Here is a 22760-nt window from a genome sequence, read left to right on the forward strand (position 1 = left end):
TGATAGGCATGCAAATTTGCTTCATGCATATTCATTAGGGCTAGCCTGAAAACCCAATTGGCCTGGTGTTCCTCCAGGACAGGGTTGGGAACCACTGATCTAGAGTATCACTCCCTTCCAGCTCATGCTGTGTATTTATGATGTCATTTTCATGACGTAAGAGGGGATTGAAGGGACACGTATCATGTCCTTAGGCCATGTTTTCCAGCTGTAAGAAAGCCAGACTCTGTTTGTCTTTCCCTCTTTGAAAATACTACAAGGACATGTATGTTTGAACAGAGATGTTGTGAAGTGAATTCAATTGTTTTGTTAAGCCGTATTTACAGACAGATTTAGATTAGAAGCTCTGCTGGTTAAGGCTTTTTCTGACCTTTTGGACTCCAATCTCCAGATAGAAAAAATGCTGATGTGTTTAAAGTTTCATGTGACCTGTGTCCATATATGGTTTGTGTTTACGTCACATGCTGACAACACTGATTCATGTAGAATAATATAAAAGGAATGTGAAGTTCATAATAAAATTGGATATGTTTGGAGATCATTTCTGGCCTCTACAATATGTCCCCAGATGCATCTGACTTTCAAATAACAGAGACTCAGAAAGTATGGGGCAGGAATTGGGACCTAAGCCTTTTCAGCCGGGACATAGAAAACGAAACTGGCCGCGGTCCAAGTAGCCACGCGGCCGCGGCGACCCGGAAGCCTCCAGGTCAGTCAAAATGAAGCAGGAACAGATAAATAAAAATGCGCACAGCGACTAAATCAATTAAACAAGAAAAAATCACGGTGCTAGAAGGTAGTTGGGGCAGAGCCTAAAAATACACGACTTCTAGGCTCAGCGGAAAAATTTGAACTGGAGACCACGAGGGGGAGATGCGCCCTCTAGTGGAGCAGGAAGGCACGCATGCGTGGAACAGCAGAGCAAACTTAAAATCTTCAATCAAGTTTGCTTGAAAAAGCTGTCCGCATCGGGGCTCCGTAGATGACGTCACCCACATGTGAGAATATCATGCCTGCTTGTCCTGGGATAATAATCGAGACAGGATAGAGATGACATAATTTACATGAATTACAATATGGACATGACAATAATTTACAATATAGACATGACAATAAAACATATGCACTAAGTAGCGTCTGGTGAGATTAGGTGCTGTAGGTGCGTTGACTGAGTGGCATTTCAGGGTGCATGACTTCAAGGCGTTGGGTTTGTAAATAGGAAGGTTTTCACAGCCTTCCTGAAGCTCCAAAGTCCATTTAGTGATCTAACAGATGGGGAGATTGTGTGCCAAAGTCTGGGTATGAAATGTGAGTAGGAGCTTTTGCTGGCTGTTTCAGTTTTGAGGGAGCGGCCAGGAGGTATGGTCAGTCATTTTTCTTCTTGGGACCTGAGTGGTCGCTTTGGGAAATAGATTTGTAGTTGGTGACATTTGTCTTGGAGCATGACAGAGATTTAGTTTTTAGACTTTACTTTGGTCATATGAATGATAAGTTCTCTGGTTCGGCAGTTCGGATTTTTCCAGACATTGTTCAAGTGACACAGAAGAGGAGAAAAGAATTCCTGCTTTATACACCCAGGGCTTTGGCCCTGGATAAATCCTTTATATTGAAATTTCCAGCAAGGTGCTGTGTTTCACTACAAGGAAAAAACTTTATTTTTTGAACCAAAGCAATTGCTAGAATTTATTTTAGCCAAGGAAGGGTGATTGGTCCGATATTGCTTCCTGCAGTTTAATACAGGCCGTTGCCTTAAAACTAGTGTCTGAGCTTCTGATTTAGAAGAAGCTAGTCTCTGAATCTGTTTCATAGGGAGAGGTAGCTCTTCCTTTCCCTGTCACAGCACATATGTTGCAACTCACCCTCGTTCTGCCCAAATGTCTTCAGGTATGCTTACATGCAAACTGCATAAAAGTACAAATGCTCTTATCTGCATGCACGTAAACCCCATATTTGCTATGAGGTAATTCTATAAAGTATGTTCCACATGTATACATGTGGAACATACTTTATAGAATAACCCCATAGCACAGAGCTTCCCAAACAATGGGTTGGGACACCAAAGTGGTAACAACCTAGGTGGACTCTCCATAGGTGCATCGTTATTCTGCACCTCCAGGGAGTCACAAAATTTTATTTGGCCACAATCATGAAGTCACAGCTATAAAAATATTGGGGAGCACTGCCCTAGTATATAGAAGGGAATGAGGTAGAATAGAACAGAACAGAATGTTACTAGCTTATCTCTGGTTGGGATTACATACTTTGCTGCAACGGTAGGAGAGTACAGGATTTCTTAGAAAACTTTCTGCATTGAGTTTTATAGATCCCAGTATAGATGACATATTTATCACAGCAGCTCTGGTCCAGTTCATATGTGCCTGGGGATTCTCCTCAGCTGCCTTCTTCAGTAAGGGCAGGAATGCCTGCAATAAAATACAGATTGCATCACTTAAGGGGAAAGTTTCAAGAGCCTTTATGTAACTGGCAAGGGTATGTACCCATAAACAATTGCACCCATAAACAATTGTACCCATAAACAATTGCTTAAAATCTCTCTGAAAAATAATTCATGAGGTTTGAAAATACAGTTTACAGTAGGTATATTTTTGAAACTGATAGTTTGTGCAGGAACGTGTACTCGCAGGAGCGCTGGTTAAATGTTTTTTTCACCCCTGATGCAGCTTTCACTAGCGAAATGGGGGCTCCCTGTTGGGTTCTTTTGAAGGGTAACTTACTGTACTGAACCAGAGGATAGTAGCAGCAGGATAAGTCACAATGCTGGATCCTGGGTGTGAAGCTAAGTACCCTTCTATGCACTTAAAACAAGTGGCGCTGATGTCAGAACGTTGTTGATTGATAGCACATTTGTGGGACTGTCAGTCGTCTTGGATTTATACCCTATTGAAATAAAGATTATTGGATTTTGAAAGTTTGAGTTGCAGCACTGTAATTGGAGTTTTTGTAGACCCATGAAGTCGTTCAACCTACTTGATGGTGCTCCTCGCTGCTTTAGTTAAGTCTTTTGACTGGGATTTGTTATAATCAAGACTGTCTGAACGAAGTGTCTAGCATATTCTTTTTTTCTTTATATGTGATTTATGATATATGCTTCTCATATTTGATATAGTAAGATTACACGGATGGTGTAGGGAGATGAACTTCGGATTCCTAAACCATGGTGAGGCACTGCAGGGACTTCAGGGACCAGACGGACTACACCTGACCAGCAGAGGTAAGAACGTCTTCGGACATCGACTAGCCCGCCTACTTCGTAGGGCTTTAAACTAGGTAAGTTGGGGGAGGGTATCTATTCACTTACCAGAGCAGTAAGTAACTATCCTGAGGAGGTTAGTCACGACTCCACTTCTGAGTCCGAGGTAAGTACTCACATCGCAAACAATTCTTTAGGAGTCACACTAACTCAGGCGGGGCTTAGAAAACGTAAGGTATGGAGGGATATGTATGTTAATGCACACAGTTTAGGCAACAAAATTCTGGAACTGGAGACGGAAATACTGAACGCCGAGCTTGACGTGGTAGCGATTTCTGAGACCTGGTTCACGGACTCTCATGAGTGGGATATGGCTATACCGGGTTACAACTTACTTCATCAAGACAGAGAGGGCAAGTTAGGAGGGGTGGTGGCGCTATACACTAAAGAAGACATCAAAACTACCAGAATCACAGATGTCAAGTACACCAGAGAATCCCTCTGGGTGAACCTGGCCAGAGGTACCGAAAAATGCCTGTACCTCGGTGTAGTATACAGGCCTCCAAGACAACTGGAAGACAAGGGCTTGGAATTAATTGAGGACATAGAGAACATCACTTTACGAGGGGACACCGTACTGTTAGGGGACTTCAACATGCCCGATGTAGATTGGAACACACTTTCTGCTACAACCAGCGGCAGCAGAAGGCTATTAACCTCCATAAAAGGGGCACAACTCAAACAAATGGTATTAGAACCCACTAGGAATCAAGCGATACTGGACCTAGTACTCACAAACGGAGAGAGCGTCTCAGAAGTCTCGGTAGGCGATACGCTAGCCTCAAGCGACCACAACATGGTATGGTTCAACCTCAGGAAAGGTTGCATTAGATCGAACACGTCAACAAAGGTACTCTACTTTCGGGGCACTGACTTCAAACTCATGGCAGATTTCATCCATGGGGCACTGCAAAACCAAGCTGAAAACAATGACATGGAAGCGATGTGGTCAACCCTGAAATCTACCCTACATGAAGCAACGAACCGCTACATAAAAACAGTGAGCAAACGACGAAGAAACAGACCCCAATGGTTCACTACGGAGATCTCGGACCTCATCAAAATTAAGAAAAAAGCATTTATTTCCTACAAACAATCTGGGACAAGGGAGGCTAAAGCAGACTATATAGCCAGGTCTAAAGCAGTCAAAACGGCAGTCGGAGAGGCCAAACTTCAAATAGAGGAAAATCTAGCAAAGAACATTAAGAAAGGGGACAAATCCTTCTTCAGGTATGTTAGCGACATAAAAAAAAAACCACAGACGGGATAGTACACCTTAGAAAACCAGAAGGGAATTATGCAGAGTCAGATTCCGATACAGCAGAACTTCTAAATGAATACTTCTGCTCAGTCTTCACCTGCGAGGCACCGGGGTCCAGTCCACAGTTGAAGAAAAGGCAAAGCTCGGACGACCCGTTCCGGAATTTTGAATTTACACCCAGCGATGTCTACCATGAATTATCAAGACTCAAGGTGAACAAGGCCATGGGACTGGACAATCTACACCCCAGGGTGCTCAGAGAGTTGTGTGTTGTCCTAGCAGAACCGCTATCCGTGCTCTTCAATCTCTCCCTAAGTACGGGAAGAGTCCCCTTAGACTGGAAAACGGCCAACGTCACTCCACTGCACAAAAAGGGTTGCAGGACAGAAGCTGCAAATTACAGACCGGTGAGTCTCACATCGATAGTGAGTAAACTCATGGAAACGCTAATTAAACATGAATTAGATATGATTCTGAGCAAAGAGAATCTACAGGATCCCCACCAACACAGATTTACCAAGGGTAGGTCCTGCCAATCCAATTTAATTAGTTTCTTTGATTTGGTCACCAAAAAACTAGATTTGGGAGAGTCCTTAGATGTCGTGTACTTGGACTTCAGTAAAGCTTTTGATAGCGTTCCACACTGTAGGTTATTAAGCAAGATGAAATCGATGGGATTAGGAGAAACACTAACTGCATGGGTCAACGATTGGCTAAGTGGTAGACTTCAGAGGGTGATGGTAATGGCACCCTCTCCAAAACGTCGGAAGTAGCTAGTGGAGTGCCGCAGGGCTCGGTGTTGGGCCCGATCCTTTTAAACATATTCGTAGGAGACCTGGCTCAGGGGCTTCAAGGTAAAATAACATTATTCGCAGATGACGCCAAACTGTGTATAGTAGGTAATAGCACTTTGCCCGACGTTATGACACAGGACTTACTCTTGTTGGAATGTTGGTCCTCGACTTGGCAACTTAGCTTTAACGCTAAGAAATGTAAGGTCATGCACCTTGGCAGCAGAAATCCGTGCAGGAATTACACCCTAAATGGTGAGACCTTAGCTAGGACCACAGCAGAGCATGATTTAGGAGAAATCATTAGTGAAAACCTGAAAGCTGCCAATCAAGTGGAGAAGGCTTCATCCAAGGCTAGACAAATGTTGGGTTGTATCCGTAGAAGTTTCGTCAGCCGGAAGCCCGAAGTCATAATACCATTGTACAGAACCATGGTGAGACCTCATCTGGAATACTGTGTGCAATTCTGGAGGCCACACAACCCGTAAATATGTACTGAGAGTCGAGTCGGTTCAGCGTATGGCCACCAGGATGGTCTCAGGGCTCAAGAATATTTCATACGAAGAGAGACTGAATAAATTGCGGCTTACTCTCTCGAGGAATGTAGGGAGAGGGGAGACATGATTGAGACTTTTAAGTATATCACCGGTTGTATCGAGGAGGAAGATGATATTTTCTTTCTTAAAGAACTCTCGGCCACAAGGGGGCATCCGCTAAAAATCAGAGGCGGGAAATTTCATAGTGACTTCAGGAAGTATTTCTTCACCGAAAGAGTGGTTGATCATTGGAATAGACTTCCTGTGCAGGTGGTCAAGGCCAGCAGCGTGCCAGATTTTAACAATAAATGGGTAATAGTGGGGGGAGAGTCATCAGAATAGGCAGACTTGATGAGATATAGGATATCTGGGAGAATAAATTTAGGGAAGGGGATCTTTAGTGTGGGCAGACTAGATGGGCTATGGCCCTTTTCTGCTGTCATTTTTCTATGTTTCTATGTTTCTAAACCGCTTTTAAGAAGTGATCCCCTTTCCTGATGTTATATACTCCCCTCTCTTCTCCTTTTAATTTGTTTTTTAATGATGTAATTATTAACTTTCCCTTCCCCCTTTACCCTCAAGCTCACGTTCATATTTGTAATTTGTCTATTTAATGTTCACATTTCCCCTCCCCTCATAATAATTTAATTTTAACCTTTCATTTATAACATTGTAAACCGGCCAGGTGTCTGTCGATGGCCGGTATATTAAAATTAATAAACTTGAACTTGAGAGTAATTGAAATCACCCATTATTATGCTGTTGCCCAATTCTCCAGCTTTCCTTTTTTTTTTAGTTCCAATCTTTTTATTAAGTGAAAACATAAACAAAATTACATTCAAGAATCATCAGAATTCACAAAAGCCACAGAACACAATTCTGCAAATTATAACATACTTAAATAAATAATAGTTGTCATACATATCTAAATAATTACATAGATTGCAAGTATTCGTCAATGGGAGACCAAAGGGTTTTAGTCAGTTGTCCCTGTCTATATGGTAATTTCTCAGCTGCATATTGTTCAAAACGCTTATATAAGCATAAAGAGTGCCACCAGAAGGTAAAATTCAGTCTTGAAGCAGATTTCCAATTTTGCAAAACATGTTGAATACCAACTGATATCATAATATCTATCAATTTATCTTCACATTTACTAAATTCAAAACAGGGATGTAAAGAGCGTTTGATAATAATATCAAAAGAGAGATCTGCAGTACAGTTGGTAATGTGACAAATAAGGGACCAAACTTGAATCCAAAAAAGCTGGATTTGAGGACTTGAAAATAGCATGTGTTTAAGCGTTCCTTGTGATTTTAGACAATGCCAGCATGTATAATCAGATGCAAGATTCGCTTTCTTCTTCTTATAGGGAGTCCATATTACTCTCCACATGACAAATAGTAATGACTGAGACATACTAGCAGATAACAGTGGTCTATTGATTTTAGACCATAGATGACACCATTCTTTGTCTGTTAAAGAGGTTTCAAAATCCATAGACCATTTATCCATAACAATTAAAGAAGGAACATAACAAGAATCCCTTAATATCTTGTAATAAAATGACATTTCTTTCCCCATTTCTTTAGACAGGATACTCCATTCTGAGATAGTTGAAGTGTCATTGAGATGGAGAGTAGATAGGATAGAAGAAAGAATTAACCATTGGTGTCGTTTAGACGACAATGTAGGGTATGTTGTACAAAAAACAGAAAAGGATAATAATACCGATCCATTAAATAAGGATCTAGCAGTCCATACGCCAGCAGCTTTCCATCTTTTCCAATTTAAGCATCTCTTATTAATTTTCAGGGAATTATTATTCCAAAGAGACATATTATTGTGGGAAAAGATGGATTTAAGAGCAACTTTATCCAAAGCATGCAGTACAGTAAGAGTTGCCGGAAAAAGAGAAAATTGTTTCAGAGTTTTAGGGATATGCATAGTAGGGAGAGCATAAATAGGTATTGGGCTACTAATGGAGATTTCTAGATTTAACCAGGAAGGTATGGTAGAAATATCATCAGATTCACTATAAGTAATCCAATATGACCCATATTTAGCTAACGAAGCTAGGTGATATTTATAAAAATCAGGAAGATTAACTCCTCCATGATTTTTAGTAGCTTTTAATTTATCTAGAGCTATTTTAGGACATTTATTGTGCCAAATAAAGGAAGATAATTGTCGGTCAATCCATTTATACACTTGTGATTTACATAAGTTAGGCAGCATAATAAGTTTAAATAAAATTTGGGGTGCCAGAGTCATTTTAAGTGCTGAAATGCGACCCCACCATGTAATATAGAGTGGGGACCAATTCGAGATGGTATGAGTAATTAAATCTTTTAGTTTGGTAATATTGAAATCCATAATAGTTTCAGGATCTTTATGTACAAACGTACCCAAATATCTTACAGGTGAAGTAGTCCATGAAAATGGAAAGTCATGAATGTCTGAGTGTGAAGCGTATTCATTTAGTGGAAAAATAACGGATTTAGTCCAATTAACTTTATACCCTGAAAATGTTGAATATAATTTTGTCAATGAGATAAGGGCCGAAAGCGATTGTTTAGGATTTTTAAGATATAGCATAATATCATCGGCATATGCTGCAATCTTAAATTCTCGAGAGGTAGTGGGGATTCCTTGTATATTGGGGGACTGTCTAATGGCAGATAAAAAGGGTTCTAAAGAAAGATTAAAGAGAAGAGGTGAAAGGGGACAACCCTGTCTTGTTCCCCTACATAAGTAAATTGGATTTGAAAGAGAATTATTTATTAAAATTCTTGAACATGGTTTCCAATATAATGCACGAATCCAAGCCACAAAACTATCTCCAAAATGATACCATTTCAGAACCTGTAGTAGGAATCTCCATTCCACACGATCAAAAGCCTTTTCGGCATCAATTGTTAATCCCACTACAGATTCATCAACGGTTTTGGCTAAGCTAGAGATATTATGAAAAATTCGAAGATTATCTCCAATATAACGTTGTTTGACAAATCCTACTTGATCAGAAGATATCAGCAGCTGGATTACCTTATTAATTCTATTCGCAAGAATTTTTGCAAGTATCTTATAATCTGTATTTAGCAGCGAGATTGGCCAGTAATTACCAACCCTTGTCGAATCTTTATCTGGTTTGGGGAATATAACTATATTAGCTTCTGTGAAATTACGCTGCAAGTCTGGATAGGAATGAATAAAATTATAATATTGTAGTAAATGGGGGCTTAATTGAATAGACAAAGTTTTATAAAATTCACTGGTAATGCCATCTGGACCAGGAGATTTATTTGAAGCTAGTGACTGAATCGCATTTTGAATTTCTTGAATAGTTATTGGAGTCTCTAAATCTGTTTTAAGATTGGAAGGTAGGGTTGGGTGGGAAATAGTCTCTAAATAATTATTTATTTCAGCTTGTGATGAATCTGATTCTGACTGAAATAGTTCAGTATAGAATTGTTCAAATTCAGAACTAATACCAGCCTGATCAGTGATAATTTGATTTTTAGAATTTACAATAGAGGATATATGATGTGTTTCATTTTTCTTTTTCAAGTAACAAGCTAAGTTTTTACCCATCTTATTTCCTCCAATATAATGTCCAGATTTCAGAATAAAAATATCATTATTAGCAAGTGCAGATGCAGTAACATTATACTCATATTTTTTCTTAAGCAGTTGTGTTTGTGAGATCATATCTGCGGGATTAGAAAAGAATTGGGCTTCAAGAGTTGTTATTTCTGATTCTAAGCTATTTAATTTTGTATTGGATTGTTTACGCTTCCATGCCATCAGACTGATAATTTCTCCTCGTAATGTGGCTTTATAAGATTCCCAAATCGTAGCCGGTGTTAGTGAAGGGTCTGAATTAGTGACAAAAAAAATTAGTAGTAAAAGAACTCAATTGAGAAACAATGGTGTCATCTGAAAGAATACTATTATTTAATCTCCAAGTTTGTTTATTAGTGGGAGAGAAGGAAATAGAAAGAAAAAGTGAAATAGGTGCATGATCAGAAATTATAATAGAGTGATTAATAGCATTTGAAATGTATGGAGATAAAGAGGAGGAAACCAAAAAATAATCTAATCTGGCATAAGTATTGTGAGGAGCTGAAAAGTGCGTATATTCACGTTCAGTAGGGTTCAAAGTTCTCCAAGGGTCAATAAGGGCAAAATTTTTCATAAGACTTTTAAGTTCTTCTAGGGTTTTAGATTTAGTCAATCTGCATTTGGACGTCCTATCTAATACAAGATCTAAAGGTTGGTTATGATCTCCCCCTATAATAAGTGGAACATTCGGAAATTTTAGTAGAACATTTTGAATGGATCGGTAAAATTCAGGTTTATCTGAAACTGGAGCATATATACTGAGAATTATCACAGGCTTTTTATCAAGAGTAACATATACCAAACACCATCTTCCTTCTAAATCAAATTCTGTAGTAATAACTGAACAGTTAAGGGAAGACTTAAAGTAAGTGGAAATACCATTCTTTTTTTTTTTGAGCAGGAGAGAAGTGAGGAGAAGTATATCCAGGAATTAATGTTTTAGCACTATCAGTGTGATTAAGATGCGTTTCCTGAAACATGATAATATCCGGTTTAAGGGAACGCAAATAATTGGTCACCTTTTTTCTTTTAATGCAGTGGTTTAAACCATTGACATTAAATGAAAGAATATGCAAAGTAGTCATATATTATCATACATTACACTTTTTGAAATATAAATAATATACAAATGAGAAGTAATGAAGTATAATATAACCAAGAAACATGAGAAGTACAAGTAGCTTTTGGAACTGATGAACAAATGAAAATGCCATCTCAAAAAAGGCAAACAGTGCCAGAGAGAAGGCATTCAAACAACAACTGTAAATCTGGGTGGATTTGTGACTTCAAGAGGACGATCAGTGCACCTCACGAAGCCCTCCAATAACAGCAGGATCCATGTTAATAATTGTCGAAGTACGGGAAAAACTGTCTCCATACATTATAAACTGTATCAGGAAAAAGTGATTCAGCATAATCAATTTATTGCATCTTGATAGAATCAATATAGCGCTGCAGCTCAGCCGGATCTAAATGGGTGATGGTTTTATTCTGATGGGTGACCAGCATTTTGGCCGGATATAAGAGGCCGAATCGGGCACCAATATCTTTCAGATCTTGCCTTTGCTGTAAGAAAGTTATCCTGCGATTCGCTGTCATCTTCGCCAGGTCAGGCACCAAGAGGATTTTTCTTCCTTGATATAAAATTTGTTTTCTTTCCTTTCCAGCAAGCAGAATCTGTAGCGCATGTTGGTATCGTAGAACTTTAGCTACTATAGGACGTGGCGCTTTATTTGTAGGGTTGATCCTAGATGGAACACGATGCGCTCTTTCGAATTCAAGCGGCATATCGAATTTAACATCCAGTAATGAAGGAATCAATTTTGTCAGAAATTCAATTGTATTATTTCCTTCAGCCGATTCTGGAATCCCTAAGATTCTAATATTATTTCTACGACTTCTATTCGAAAGGTCTTCCAGATCAGTTTTTATGGCTGCAATATCCCGTTCATGTTTGGGGATCAGGGAGACATCTTGAACATGTGCCGCCTGAAAAGATTCAAGCGCGTCCAGTCTGTGGCGCGCATCTGTGAATTGTGAGTTTAAAGCTTCGATTTCCACACGTATCAATTGTGATTCTTCTACTTGCTTTGTCATTATGTTTTTGAAAGCTCGCATCTCCGTTTTCAGGAGCTCTAGTTGTGAGTCCACAGACTTTGGCGCCTGTTTTTCTGGCTATGGGGCCTCGTGTTTAGGCCGTTTTCCACTGGGGGTTGCGGTGGGTGATTGTTCCGCTTTGCTGCCTTTTGAAAGCGACATGCTGAGTTAGCCGACTAATTTCGGAGCTGATAAAGCTATTTTTGAAATCTGAAAGGAGACTATATTCTATTAAGACCCCGCTGCCTCGGAGAGCATTCAATCCGTGCGTCCGATCGCCATGTTGCACAAGCTCCGCCCTCTCCAGCTTTCCTAATCTCTGAAAATATTTCACCATCTGTCTGCTCATTTTGTCCCAGGGGACGGTAGTATTAAGTGTAGTTACTTACCTGTAATGTAGGTTCTCCGTGGACAGCAGGATAGTCAGCCACATATGGGTGTTGTCCCAACAGCTCCCAATTTGCGGATAAGCTCTCCAATAGCTCAGAGAGATTTTTTTTTTTTTTCCTCTGAGCATGTGCAGTGTCCGGGCCCCACTGGGCATGCCCGAGCCCTACCCATTTCCCCCTGCTTCCCCCTAATCCCCAGGATGTTCCTAGCTGTGGCCGGGTCGGCTGTATGGGGAGGCGGGTGAGTTGTGTGGCTGACTACCCTGCTGTCCACGGAGAACCTACGTTACAGGTAAGTAACGACACTTTGTCCTAGGACAAGCAGGATGAGTCAGCCACATACGGGTGACTCCCTAGCCGAGGGATATACCGACTGGACCTGCGCCTTAGCGCTCTTGGCATCCCTCGCCTAGCTGTGGAGGCCGAGCCGGGCAGGGTAATCAGGCAAAGCAGGTGAAGTTGTGGAAACAAGGTTTTTGATAAAGTGCTGTATTAACTGAGCAATAATACTCACAGAACAGTGAAACTGGTCAATAACAATCAATGAACAGTGAGAAACCAACTGTTCAACAGTGACAATTCATACTTGCATATTCAACATTCAGTCTAGACAGGTAGTGCTGGAAGACCTACTTAATCGATATCTATAACACCCTACTTGATCAGTGTTTGTCAAGGCTGTGCTAGTGGTTCCTGTCCCTCCTGGGAGGGAAGGGCCGCTTGCAAGACTGTTCGGCCGAAAGCATTTGGAGTGTGGAATGCTATATCGAGGCAGTAGTGCTTAGTGAAGGTGTGCATGGAGGATCAAATGGCTGAATTGCAGATGTCCCCTATTGGTGTGTGGTGCAGATGAGCTGGAGTGGTGGCTATGGCTCTGAGCTGGTGGGCGTGGACTCCCACTGGCAGTTCACGCTGCGCTCTTCTATAGGTGAAGGAGATGCACTGGGATATCCAGCGCAAGAGCCTGCGTTTGGTGGCCAGCAGTCCTGTTCTGTTTTGGTCGTAGGAGACGAACAATTGTGAGGCTTGTCTGGTTTGTTTCATAGTCAGGGCCCGCACACAGTCCAGGAGGTGTCGCTGAGGTGGCTTTGTGCCTCCCTGTGGGGGGATGTAGAGTGCAGGGAGGATGATAGACTGGTTGATGTGGAACGCTGAAGACACCTTCGGCATGAATCGGGGGTGGGTTCTGAGTACCACCCTGTTCTCATGGAGGAGTGTGACAGGGGGTGATGGACCAGGGCCTGGATCTCGCTGATACATCTTGCCGCCGCGATGGAGGTCAGGGTTTTCCTGGCAAGGAATCCGGGATCTGCCTCCCACAAAGGTTTGAGGGGGTCGAGGGTGAGCTGATGCGGCACCAAGTTGAGGTCCCATCCGGGCGGAGGTGGTCTGACCAGTGGGTGCAAATTGGACAGTCCCTTCATGAAATTTTGTGATTACTGGATGCTCCGACACTGGTTTGTTGTCTAGGCCAGTGTGGTACGCCGCAATCGCACTTAGGTGGACCTTGATGGAAGTGGGTTTTAGGTCCCCCTGAGATAAGCTCAGTATGTACTGCAGGATGTCCGGTATGGGGCAGTTGTAGGGGTCTCGCTGCGTGTCTGTGCACCGGTAGTGGAACCTTCTCCATTTCAACCCATAGCATTTTCTGGTTGAAAGTCTTCTGGCTGCCATAAGAATGTGCTCCACGTCTTGTGGTAGGTTCATCCTCTCAACATCCATGCGGTCAGGGCTAAGGAACGCAGGTGGTGGAGGGTAAGGCTCCCGTGTTGTGTTATGAGAACTGCGCTGATTGGGAGGCGGAGAGGTGGGTGAACCGATATCCATTGCCGGAACGGAACCATGGTTGCTGGGGCCCACACAGGGCAATCATGATCACGGTTGCTCTGTCCTGAAGGATCTTCTGCAGAACTTAGGGTATGAAAGGTGTTGGCGGGTAGGCATATAAGAGTCTGTGGTTCCAACTCACAGACAGACCGTCGGGGCTGAGACGGCGATGGGTCGATCTCTTTGAGAAGGTTGTGTATTTTTAGCTCAGTTCAGTTGCAAACAGGTCGATGCTTGGTGTGCCCCAGGTGCTGAAGATCTTTTTTGTCACCGCTAGGTTGAGACACCACTCATAGGGATCCAGCTGGCGGCTGAGGCTTTCTGCCAGGTCGTTCTGCTCCCCCGGGAGGTAAGTTGCCTGGATGGGGCATTGAATGGAGTTGGCGAACTCCCTTATGCGGCACGCTTCCTTGCATAGCGAGGCTGACCCTGTCCCTCCCTGCTTGTTGATGTAGTACATGGCCACCTGGTTTTCTGTTTGGGTGAGGACTGCCCTGCCTGTCACCCATTTTTTGAAGGTTTCGAGGGCATTCCCTATGGCCCTGAGCTCCAGTAGGTTGATATGGAGTGAGGACGCCTGGGCAGACCATATGTCCCCTGTGCGAAGATGGAGAAGGTATGTCCCCCATGCATGTTTGGAGGCATCCATGGTCACCACAAGCTGGTGAGGTGGTGGTCTGGTTTCCCTTTCACTAAGTTATCTCGGGCCATTCACCAGTGAAGCGTCTTGTGTATGGGTTGGTGAATGGGTATCTGGGTGGTCAGAGGTTGGGTATGCTGGTCCCAGTGACATCTGAGGTGCCCTTGCAGGGATCTCATGTGTAGTCTGGTGTGCTGGACAACAAAGACCGCAGCCACCATGTGGTCAATGAGACGCAGGAGGGTGCGTGCTGACGATGAGCTGCTGGCAGAGATGCACTGGGCCAGGGATATCATGGTGTCGATCTGGCAGTCCGGTAGGAAGGCCTTGGTCTGTGTGGTGTTGATGACTGCCCCGATGAATGATATCCCCTGGGTGGGTATCAGGTGGGATTTTTTGTAGTTGATGAGGAACCCCAGTTCTTGGAGGAGGGTTATGGTGGTTGCCAGGGCTGCCTGTGCCTCCCTTGGAGGGTGGGCCACTATTAGCCAGTCATTGAGATAAGATAGGACGCACACCCCCTGAAGGCGAGGATGTGCCATGGCCACACACTTTGTGAACACTCTTGGAGCCGTTGAGAGTCCAAAGGGTAGAACCTTGTACTGGAAGTGTCTGTCTTGGCTTTAGAAGCGACGATGCCTCCTGTGGGCTGGGTGCATGGGCATGTGAGTGTATGCATCCTTTAAGTCCAGGGATACTAGCCAATACTCGGGCTGTAACAGGGGCAAGACTGTACCCAGAGAGTGCATCTGGAATCGTTCCTTGTGTATGCACCTGTTGAGCTTGCAGAGATCCAGAATCGAGCATTTGTCCTCTCCTTGCTGCAGGAAAATTGGGTCGTCAGATGAAGGGTGTCCCGCCCACTCTGGGGGGCGAGAGTGGAGATGAATTCGGAATCTCTGCTTGATGATGCTGAGGACCCACTGGTCGATGGTGATCCTGGGCCAAGCCTTCGCCGACAAATCTGATCCTGCTTCTCCTGACCCCTGCTGGGCCGGAGGGTGGTCAAGGTTCTGTTTTTGTTTTGGAGAGAGGGCTGCCCTTGGCTGCCCCTGCTCCTCGGGCGGCGCTTGTTTACATAGCAGTTATGTTACTGTTGCGAGCACTGGGGCACGGACTTCTGCTAGTGTTGTGTTCTGGGGTATCACTTGGGGGCGGTGAAAGACATGCGAGGATGGTTCCTCTGGTGTCTTCATGGGTGTGCCCAGCGTTTTAAGGGTGTTGAAGTCATCTTTGGTGCCGTTGACTGTCTCCTTAACCTTGTCCCCGAACAGGTTAACCTCTGTGCATGGTGCATTTGCTAGAGACTCTCATCATGGAGCGCCCAGGCACAAGGCTAGGCTAAGTGCTTGGCAGGGATGGCTTTTCCCCCAGTGCGGCTGGAAGTTTCAAAGAATTCAAAGGCCGTCTTGGAGAGGCGATAGCTTCATTCCTCTAAATTATGGAGGAGGAATGAAAGAGACTCCTGGACTGGCTTGGTCCCTGTTTTATTTTATTTATTTATTTTCTCTCAATGGCCTCTTGATAAAGCCGCATCTGGAACTGGAGCACAGCAATTCGTGCACTCAGCATTGCGCCCTCGAAGGTCTTTTCCCTGTGGAATCCAGGGTTTTTCAGGTCCTTCCCTGGAGGGGTGTTGAAGGGGGGTTCATGCTGCCCTGTTTCTCTTGAGTGCCAAGGCTACCGCAATGTCCTTGTATGGCTGCTGCAGGATGTCGAACACCCGGGCCAGAAAGATCTGGTACTTCACTTCCAGTCTCCTTGATGTTGGTTGCCCTGAAGAGGGAGTCTGCCAAATCTTGTCTCTGCAGTCCAGGAAGTTCTTGTGGACTAGAATCGCCACCGCCTGCCTGAAGTAGTTCAGGCATTGTAGTAATCTGTCTTGGGTACTGGTGGTCCACCCATATGGATCTTGAGAAAGGCTGTGAGTTTCTGGAGGAACTTGGGGTAAGTCCTCATTTGTGGGTTGTTTTTTTTTTTTTTTTTTAAATAGTTATTTATTTATTTATTTATTTTTGTGGGTGGTGACTCGGAGCGTGGCTGGAGGCTGCTATGTTGCTTGTTCCTCCATTGCTTGGGTGCATGGCATGCTGCTGGAATGCGCCATGTTGTTGTGTGTGGCTCCCTCTAAAGGGGGGCATTGGGGGAGAGTGTTGCCCGCTGAGAGAGGAGTTGGGTCCGCAGGAGGATTAACTGTTGCTGCTGGTCCCACCCCTGGTGGTTCGCAGGTTCATGTGCTGCTCCACTTGACTGGTTGGGTGGCTCCATGTACCCCACCGACATTCTCTGTCCTTCTTGAGAGGGGGTGAGCCTGCAGAGAGGGGGCAGGATGCTCCCCTTCATCTGTGCCAGTGACCCTGGCTGCGTTTCCCGTTGTGCCTGGAGGCAGAGGAAGAGGAGTAGTAATGATGCCTCCTGTGTGGGCTTCTCCTGCTGTACTGCCTATTGTATATTAAACTGTACAGCGCTGCATATCCCTTTCAGCGCTATAGAAATAATAAATAGCAGAGTCCCTCATGCTGGCTGTGAGCTGTGGAAAAGCACTCTCTGTCTAGGTTTCTGAAGTACAGTGAACAGCTCTTTAGGCTGAGGAGTTTCAAACCCCCACCTTTGGGGATGCATGGTCTGACATGCTGCATCACTGATGATATCAGCACCACACTCTGAGAAGAGTTCCCCAGGACTGCCCCTGTTGCCGGGGAGGAAGGAAAAATCTGTGCTGCAATTGGTTGCCAGCGGTTTCCATCATGGCTGGTTGCTGAGACAGGGAGGATGGACACTTCTGGGATTGCTTACCAAGTGCACTGCCCATGTCTGAGCTCCAAGCTTAATGTGAAAGGCAGACTCCTGTGCCGCTAAGGTTCTTCCTGACATGAGGGGGGAGGTGGGAGAGGTCTGCACTGCAGACTCTGCAGGTCCCCAAGAGGGAAAGAAGCATCAAGTTTCTTTTTCTTTTTCAGAATGGGAGGAGGGAGGGAGATTATCAGAAGTTTCCCAGAGCAGGCAGATAAGGCACTTACCTTGATGGCTGTTGCAGGGAGTCAGGGCAGAGCCAGGGTATCCTGAAGGCTCCTTACCCCTGCCAATTTTACATACCCCATTGCTGCCTTACGATTAGGCTGTGCAGGCTGATTCTTAGGCTTCACTCCTTTCCATGGAGTTTCTCAGCGCCATCTTCCTCAACTGGAGTGCTCATGAAAAAGGTGGGCATAGTTCCAGGAAGGCTGGCTTACGTGCGTGCGGATACAAGCAGGCACAAATGTAAGAAGGGCTGGTTCGGCTTATGTGCTTGTGGATACAAGCAGGCACGATGTAAGCAGGGGTCAGCTTGCATGCGCACAAAGACATGTGCGCACAGTGCAAGCAACATGGAACCTCGTGCGCAGGATCCAATCCGTGGACGCACAATTCATGAGGATCCAGTGCATTCATCCTTCTCCTGCATCCCAGTCATTTCTTTTGATGATTCAGGCATCTTCAAGGTGATGAGTAGAAAAGTTGTAATGGAGAGCTGTAGAAAAACTGACTGATGGGAACGGGCGGAAACTAAAGACTGAGGATTAGGGGGAAATGAGTAGGGCTCGGGCATGCCCAGTGGGGCCCGGGCACTGCACGTGCTCAGAAAAAAAAAAAAAAAATCTCTCTGAGCTATTGGAGAGCTTATCCGCAAATTGGGAGCTGTTGGGACAACACCCATATGTGGCTGACTCATCCTGCTTGTCCTAGGAGAACCTACCTTTATATTCCTTCCCTTCACACATGGAATTTGTATCCATATGGATTTCACACTGTTATCTATGTTTATTTTATTTGATTCAATTCTCTCTTTAACATATAGCGCAACCCTCCCCCCCTTCAATTTGATTTACTCTATCCTTACAATATAATTTGTACCCATTGATTGTCCTCTTTCCACTAGGTCTCTGAGATGCCTATTATATCTATCTCATCATTTAGTGCTATATACTCTTAACTCTCCTATTTTATTTTTTAGGCTTCTAGCATTTGTATACATATGCAACAAATTGTGTTTTTTCCTTGTAACTAAGGCTGCTGAGAAGATAGGGAAAATTTGAATCTTTTACTCTGCCTTCCTCTTAAACTTTCCTGGCTTTCTTTCACCATTATTGGAACCTCTCTATCAGGACTCCCTAAATATCCTGTTTCAATAGTATTCTTCAAGGATACCTCACACCGAACTATCCGCTCCTGGGCGACTGTCGGCTTTCCCCTGCATCTCAGTTTAAAAGCTACTGTCTCCTTTTTAAACATTAGCGCCAGCAGCCTGGTTACATCCTGGTTAAGATGGAGTTCATCCTTTCAGAACAAGCTCCCTCTTTCCCAGAAGGTTGCCCAGTTTCTAACAAATCTAAATCTTTCATTCCTGCACCATCATCTATTCTATACCATGCATTGAGACTTTGGAGCGCTGCCTGCTTCTTGGGTCCTATGTGTGAAACTGGGAGCATTTTTGAAAATGCTATTCTGGAGGATCTGGATTTCAGCTTTCTACCTAAGAGCCTAAATTTGGCTTCCAGAACCTCCCTCCCAAATTTTCCTATGTCATTGGTACCTACGTGTTTCAAGACAGATGGCTTCTCCCCAGCACTAAAATCCTATCAATGTGATGCGTGAGGTCAGCCACTTTCGCACGAGGCAGGCAAGTATCCAGGCAGTCCTCATGCCCACCAGCCACATATCTATCTATCTACATGACTAATGATTGAATCACCAACTACAACAGTTGTCACATCTGACGTCAGAGAAAGGGCGGGACTGCCGGAAGAGGAAGCAGCGCAGGTGCAGGGCTCACAGAAGGGCCGGGACTGCAAAGAGGAAGCAGCAGGATACCGGTAGGAGCGTCTACAAGATGGGGGGGGGGTCGGGAGGCTGTGGGGGTGCGAGCGGTCCTTCAGGGTGGGGGTGCGGGTGCGGATGGAAGTGCGTGCGAGCGGTCCTTCGGGGTGGGGGTGCGGGTGCGTGCGTGCGAGCGGTCCTTCGGGGTGGGGGTGCGAGCGGTCCTGCGGGGGGTGAATCGGACGTCGGGGGGGAACTATGTAAAAAAAATTTGTACAACACGCTCACGCGTATAACGCGCAAGGTTATGCACGGTTTGTAAAATCGTGTATAATGCGTGCGTTATATGCGTGAAAATGCGGTACTGCGTCTCAATGGCCACGAATTTGGACTTGCAGGATGAAATGTATGGTGTCTGCATCTATGAGAAAAACATATTTTTTCTTATTACATAGAGCATTTTGGACCCCAGTTCGTTTACAGAAATTAGATAGTTCAAAGTCTAATAGATGTTGGCACTGTCATCTCGAAGCTGGGACTATGGATCATTTATTATACTATTGTCCTTTGATACTTAAATTTTGGAGATCTATCTGGGGTCAAGTGAACAATATATTGGAAAATCCAGTGGCATTGACGTACGATACTATCCTATTTGGTACGTTAATGAGAGCTAAAAGTCAAATATCTGCTAGGAATAACAAACTTCTCTTTGTAATGACAGGGGTTGCCATACAACTTATTTTGAAGAATTGGAAGAACTGGGATAGGTTAAATTACACTTTCTGGTGGGAATCCCTTTGTTATACAGTGGTGCCTCACACAACGGACGCCTCGCACAGCGCACGCTGCGCACAACGAACTTTATGTCTTGATTCGTACAACGAACTTCGTTTCACACAACGAAGTCGCCCGAGCTGCATCCTTCCGCGCAGGCACTGCGCTTAACTGCCCTCTCTCCGCCTGGCTCCCTCTTGCCCCCCCGACTCCCCGACACGATCGGGGCAAAAAGGAGCCCAAGCCCTCTTGCCCCGCCGATTCCCCAACTCCCCGACAATATCGGGCCAGGAGGGAGCCCAAGTCCTCCTGGCCACGGCGACCCCCTAACCCCACCCTGCACATTACGGGCAGGAGAGATCCCAGGCCCTCCTGCCCTCGACGCAAACCCCCCCTCCCCCCAACGACCGCCCCCCCCAAGAACCTCCGACCGCCCCCCCAGCTGACCCGCGACCCCCCTGGCCGACCCCCACGACACCCCCAACCCCCTTCCCCGTACCTTTCTGTAGTTGGCCGGACAGACGGGAGCCAAACCCGCCTGTCCGGCAGGCAGCCAACGACGGAATGAGGCCGGATTGGCCCATCCGTCCCAAAGCTCCGCCTACTGGTGGGGCCTAAGGCGCCTGGGCCAATCAGAATAGGCCCGGGAGCCTTAGGTCCCTCCTGGGGGCGGGGCCTGAGGCACATGGGCCCAACCCGACCGTGTCGGGGGTGCCAGGGACCACACGGTGTCACCCACCGTACCACCCGATTCGGGTAAGCGCAGGTATCGGTGGGTGGCTTATTTGCGGGGGGGGGTGCCTTATTTTACATTTTTTTCTAAAAAGGGGGGGCTGTCTTATTTGATGGCCCTGCCTTATCATCGGGGAAACACGGTAGAAAAAAAAAAAAAAAATGAACAGTTAAGTCCCAGTTTTTGCCGCTGAGACTCTGCCCTCTCTCACTGTAAAATTAGACTCTACTTAGTCTGTCTTTAAATTTAAAAAATGTGTGTTGTTTTAAAAAACAATTATGTTTTTAGATGTATCTAAATAAAAATAATAACCAAAAATTTATCTTTTTTTATGTCATCTTAGCATATTTTATGCTACAGAACGAATTATTTTTTTTAATATGTATTGTTATGGGAAAACGCGTTTCACATAACGAACTTTTCGCATAACAAACTTGCTCCTGGAACGAATTAAGTTTGTTGTGTGAGGCACCACTGTACTTTTAAAATGGAGCGTTTGATGGCTATACAGCAGGGAAGGTACAGGAAATTTATGGATGTTTGGGAGTTGTTGACTAAATTTTATAAGGAATGATAACTAACTTTATTTTACTGACCTTTAAACATACACATCCAGAGTGAGATGGAGGAAGGAGGGGTTTGGGAAATTTTAAAATATTTTCTTGTGGGGGAAAATAACTGCTTATTACAACATGTAAGTTTATTATGCTTTTCTTGTAATATTATATGTACATGAATTATTTGTATGCACAACTGTAGTTGGAAAATTTAATAAAGATATATATAAAAAAAAAGAATGTTTCACCAGAGGACACTGATTCATGCCATATCTTGTACACACAATCCATGAAAGGCTTATTCAAACAAATAGTCAGTGAAAGTAAAATAACTGGTATAACTGCTAGAGTAGACTTTGCCTTCTGTTTGATGTCCTCAGGGTTGATGACTTTTTAAACTTGTCTCAAACAATGATGGGGGGGTTTTCTACTTCAAAGCAACACCTAGTTATCTATTCCAAATCTTGCCAAGCCATATTTTGGTTCCATCTTCAGCCATTCAGCTCTTAATATGCACATGCACAGTAATTTGTGATAGGGATTTAATGGGGGGGGGGGGGGAAATGGCAATGTTTTCCTTTTTAAAATGACTACAGGCTACAACTTGATCCCATTCATCAAACAAGAGGGAACAACGGTGAAATGGTTCTTTTCATACCTAGTTTTCCTTTTTTTAAAAAAATCAATTTTATCTCCTAGGCTTGCTACAGTTCTGTTGCTAGGAAGCGCAAACCTGCAATTTAGGAAGCTCAAATGTCATTGGTGTTTCATCCATGTTTCCAATTTCCCTGAACTCAAAATTAAACAATATTTACTGTTTTATAATAAATTTCGCTTTTTGACAATTGGTTGCGGTATGCATCATATCAGTGACCTTTTCCGGGGTACTTCTACTTTTACTAACACCTCCCTAGAACTTTCCTGTTATACTATGACTCACTTTAGTGCATTTCTTCATTCTGCTCTTCTCCCTCAGCCGGGGACCCTCCCCAGAGCAGTATTGCATGGTTCTCTGCAGAGGGTCTGGCATTGGGTCTGTAAATTTCATTCTCTTAGTCCCACTGTTTCTCCCTTTCTGCCCTTACGTTTTAACAAGAACTTTCTGCCTGGGGTCCGATGGGAAGCAGGGGGGATTCATTATTTGTTCCACTTGTTGGAAGAAGATGGGACGATCAAGTTCTTTGCCCAATTATGTGAGGAATTTGCCCTTCCTCCCACCGATGGCTTTGCCTATATGCAAATTCGTCATTAGATTTCTTCCCTACCGCAAGGCCACCTTATGGCTTCCTGTCAAGAGCAATTGTCTACTGCATTTACATTTGGTTCCCAATTGCCTGTCCCCTTGAAATTTCACCATAGGCATTTAAAAGATGGAGTTCCCCCTGCTTGATACTGTCCGCTTACGGGCGGCATGGGCTCGCCATCTTAATGTGGACTTGCCTGAGGATGTGATCTTGCAT

General features: G+C 44.3%; 1 protein-coding gene across 3 annotated transcripts in view; it reads right to left on the reverse strand.

Moving 5' to 3' along the window:
• LOC117359509 (C-factor-like) overlaps positions 1 to 22760 on the reverse strand; it is a 232977-nt gene that overhangs the window by 140349 nt on the left and 69868 nt on the right. For 2 of the 3 annotated variants that reach the window (XM_033942428.1, XM_033942426.1), the window contains exon 4: positions 2262 to 2423. In XM_033942428.1, the coding sequence (XP_033798319.1) occupies positions 2262 to 2423 (162 nt within the window). Of the gene's footprint in view, positions 1 to 2261; positions 2424 to 22760 lie in introns of those variants that run through there. The other variant, XM_033942427.1, reaches the window with a different exon arrangement.

This window comes from Geotrypetes seraphini, chromosome 4, assembly GCF_902459505.1.
Source record: "Geotrypetes seraphini chromosome 4, aGeoSer1.1, whole genome shotgun sequence".
Taxonomy (NCBI): domain Eukaryota; kingdom Metazoa; phylum Chordata; class Amphibia; order Gymnophiona; family Dermophiidae; genus Geotrypetes; species Geotrypetes seraphini.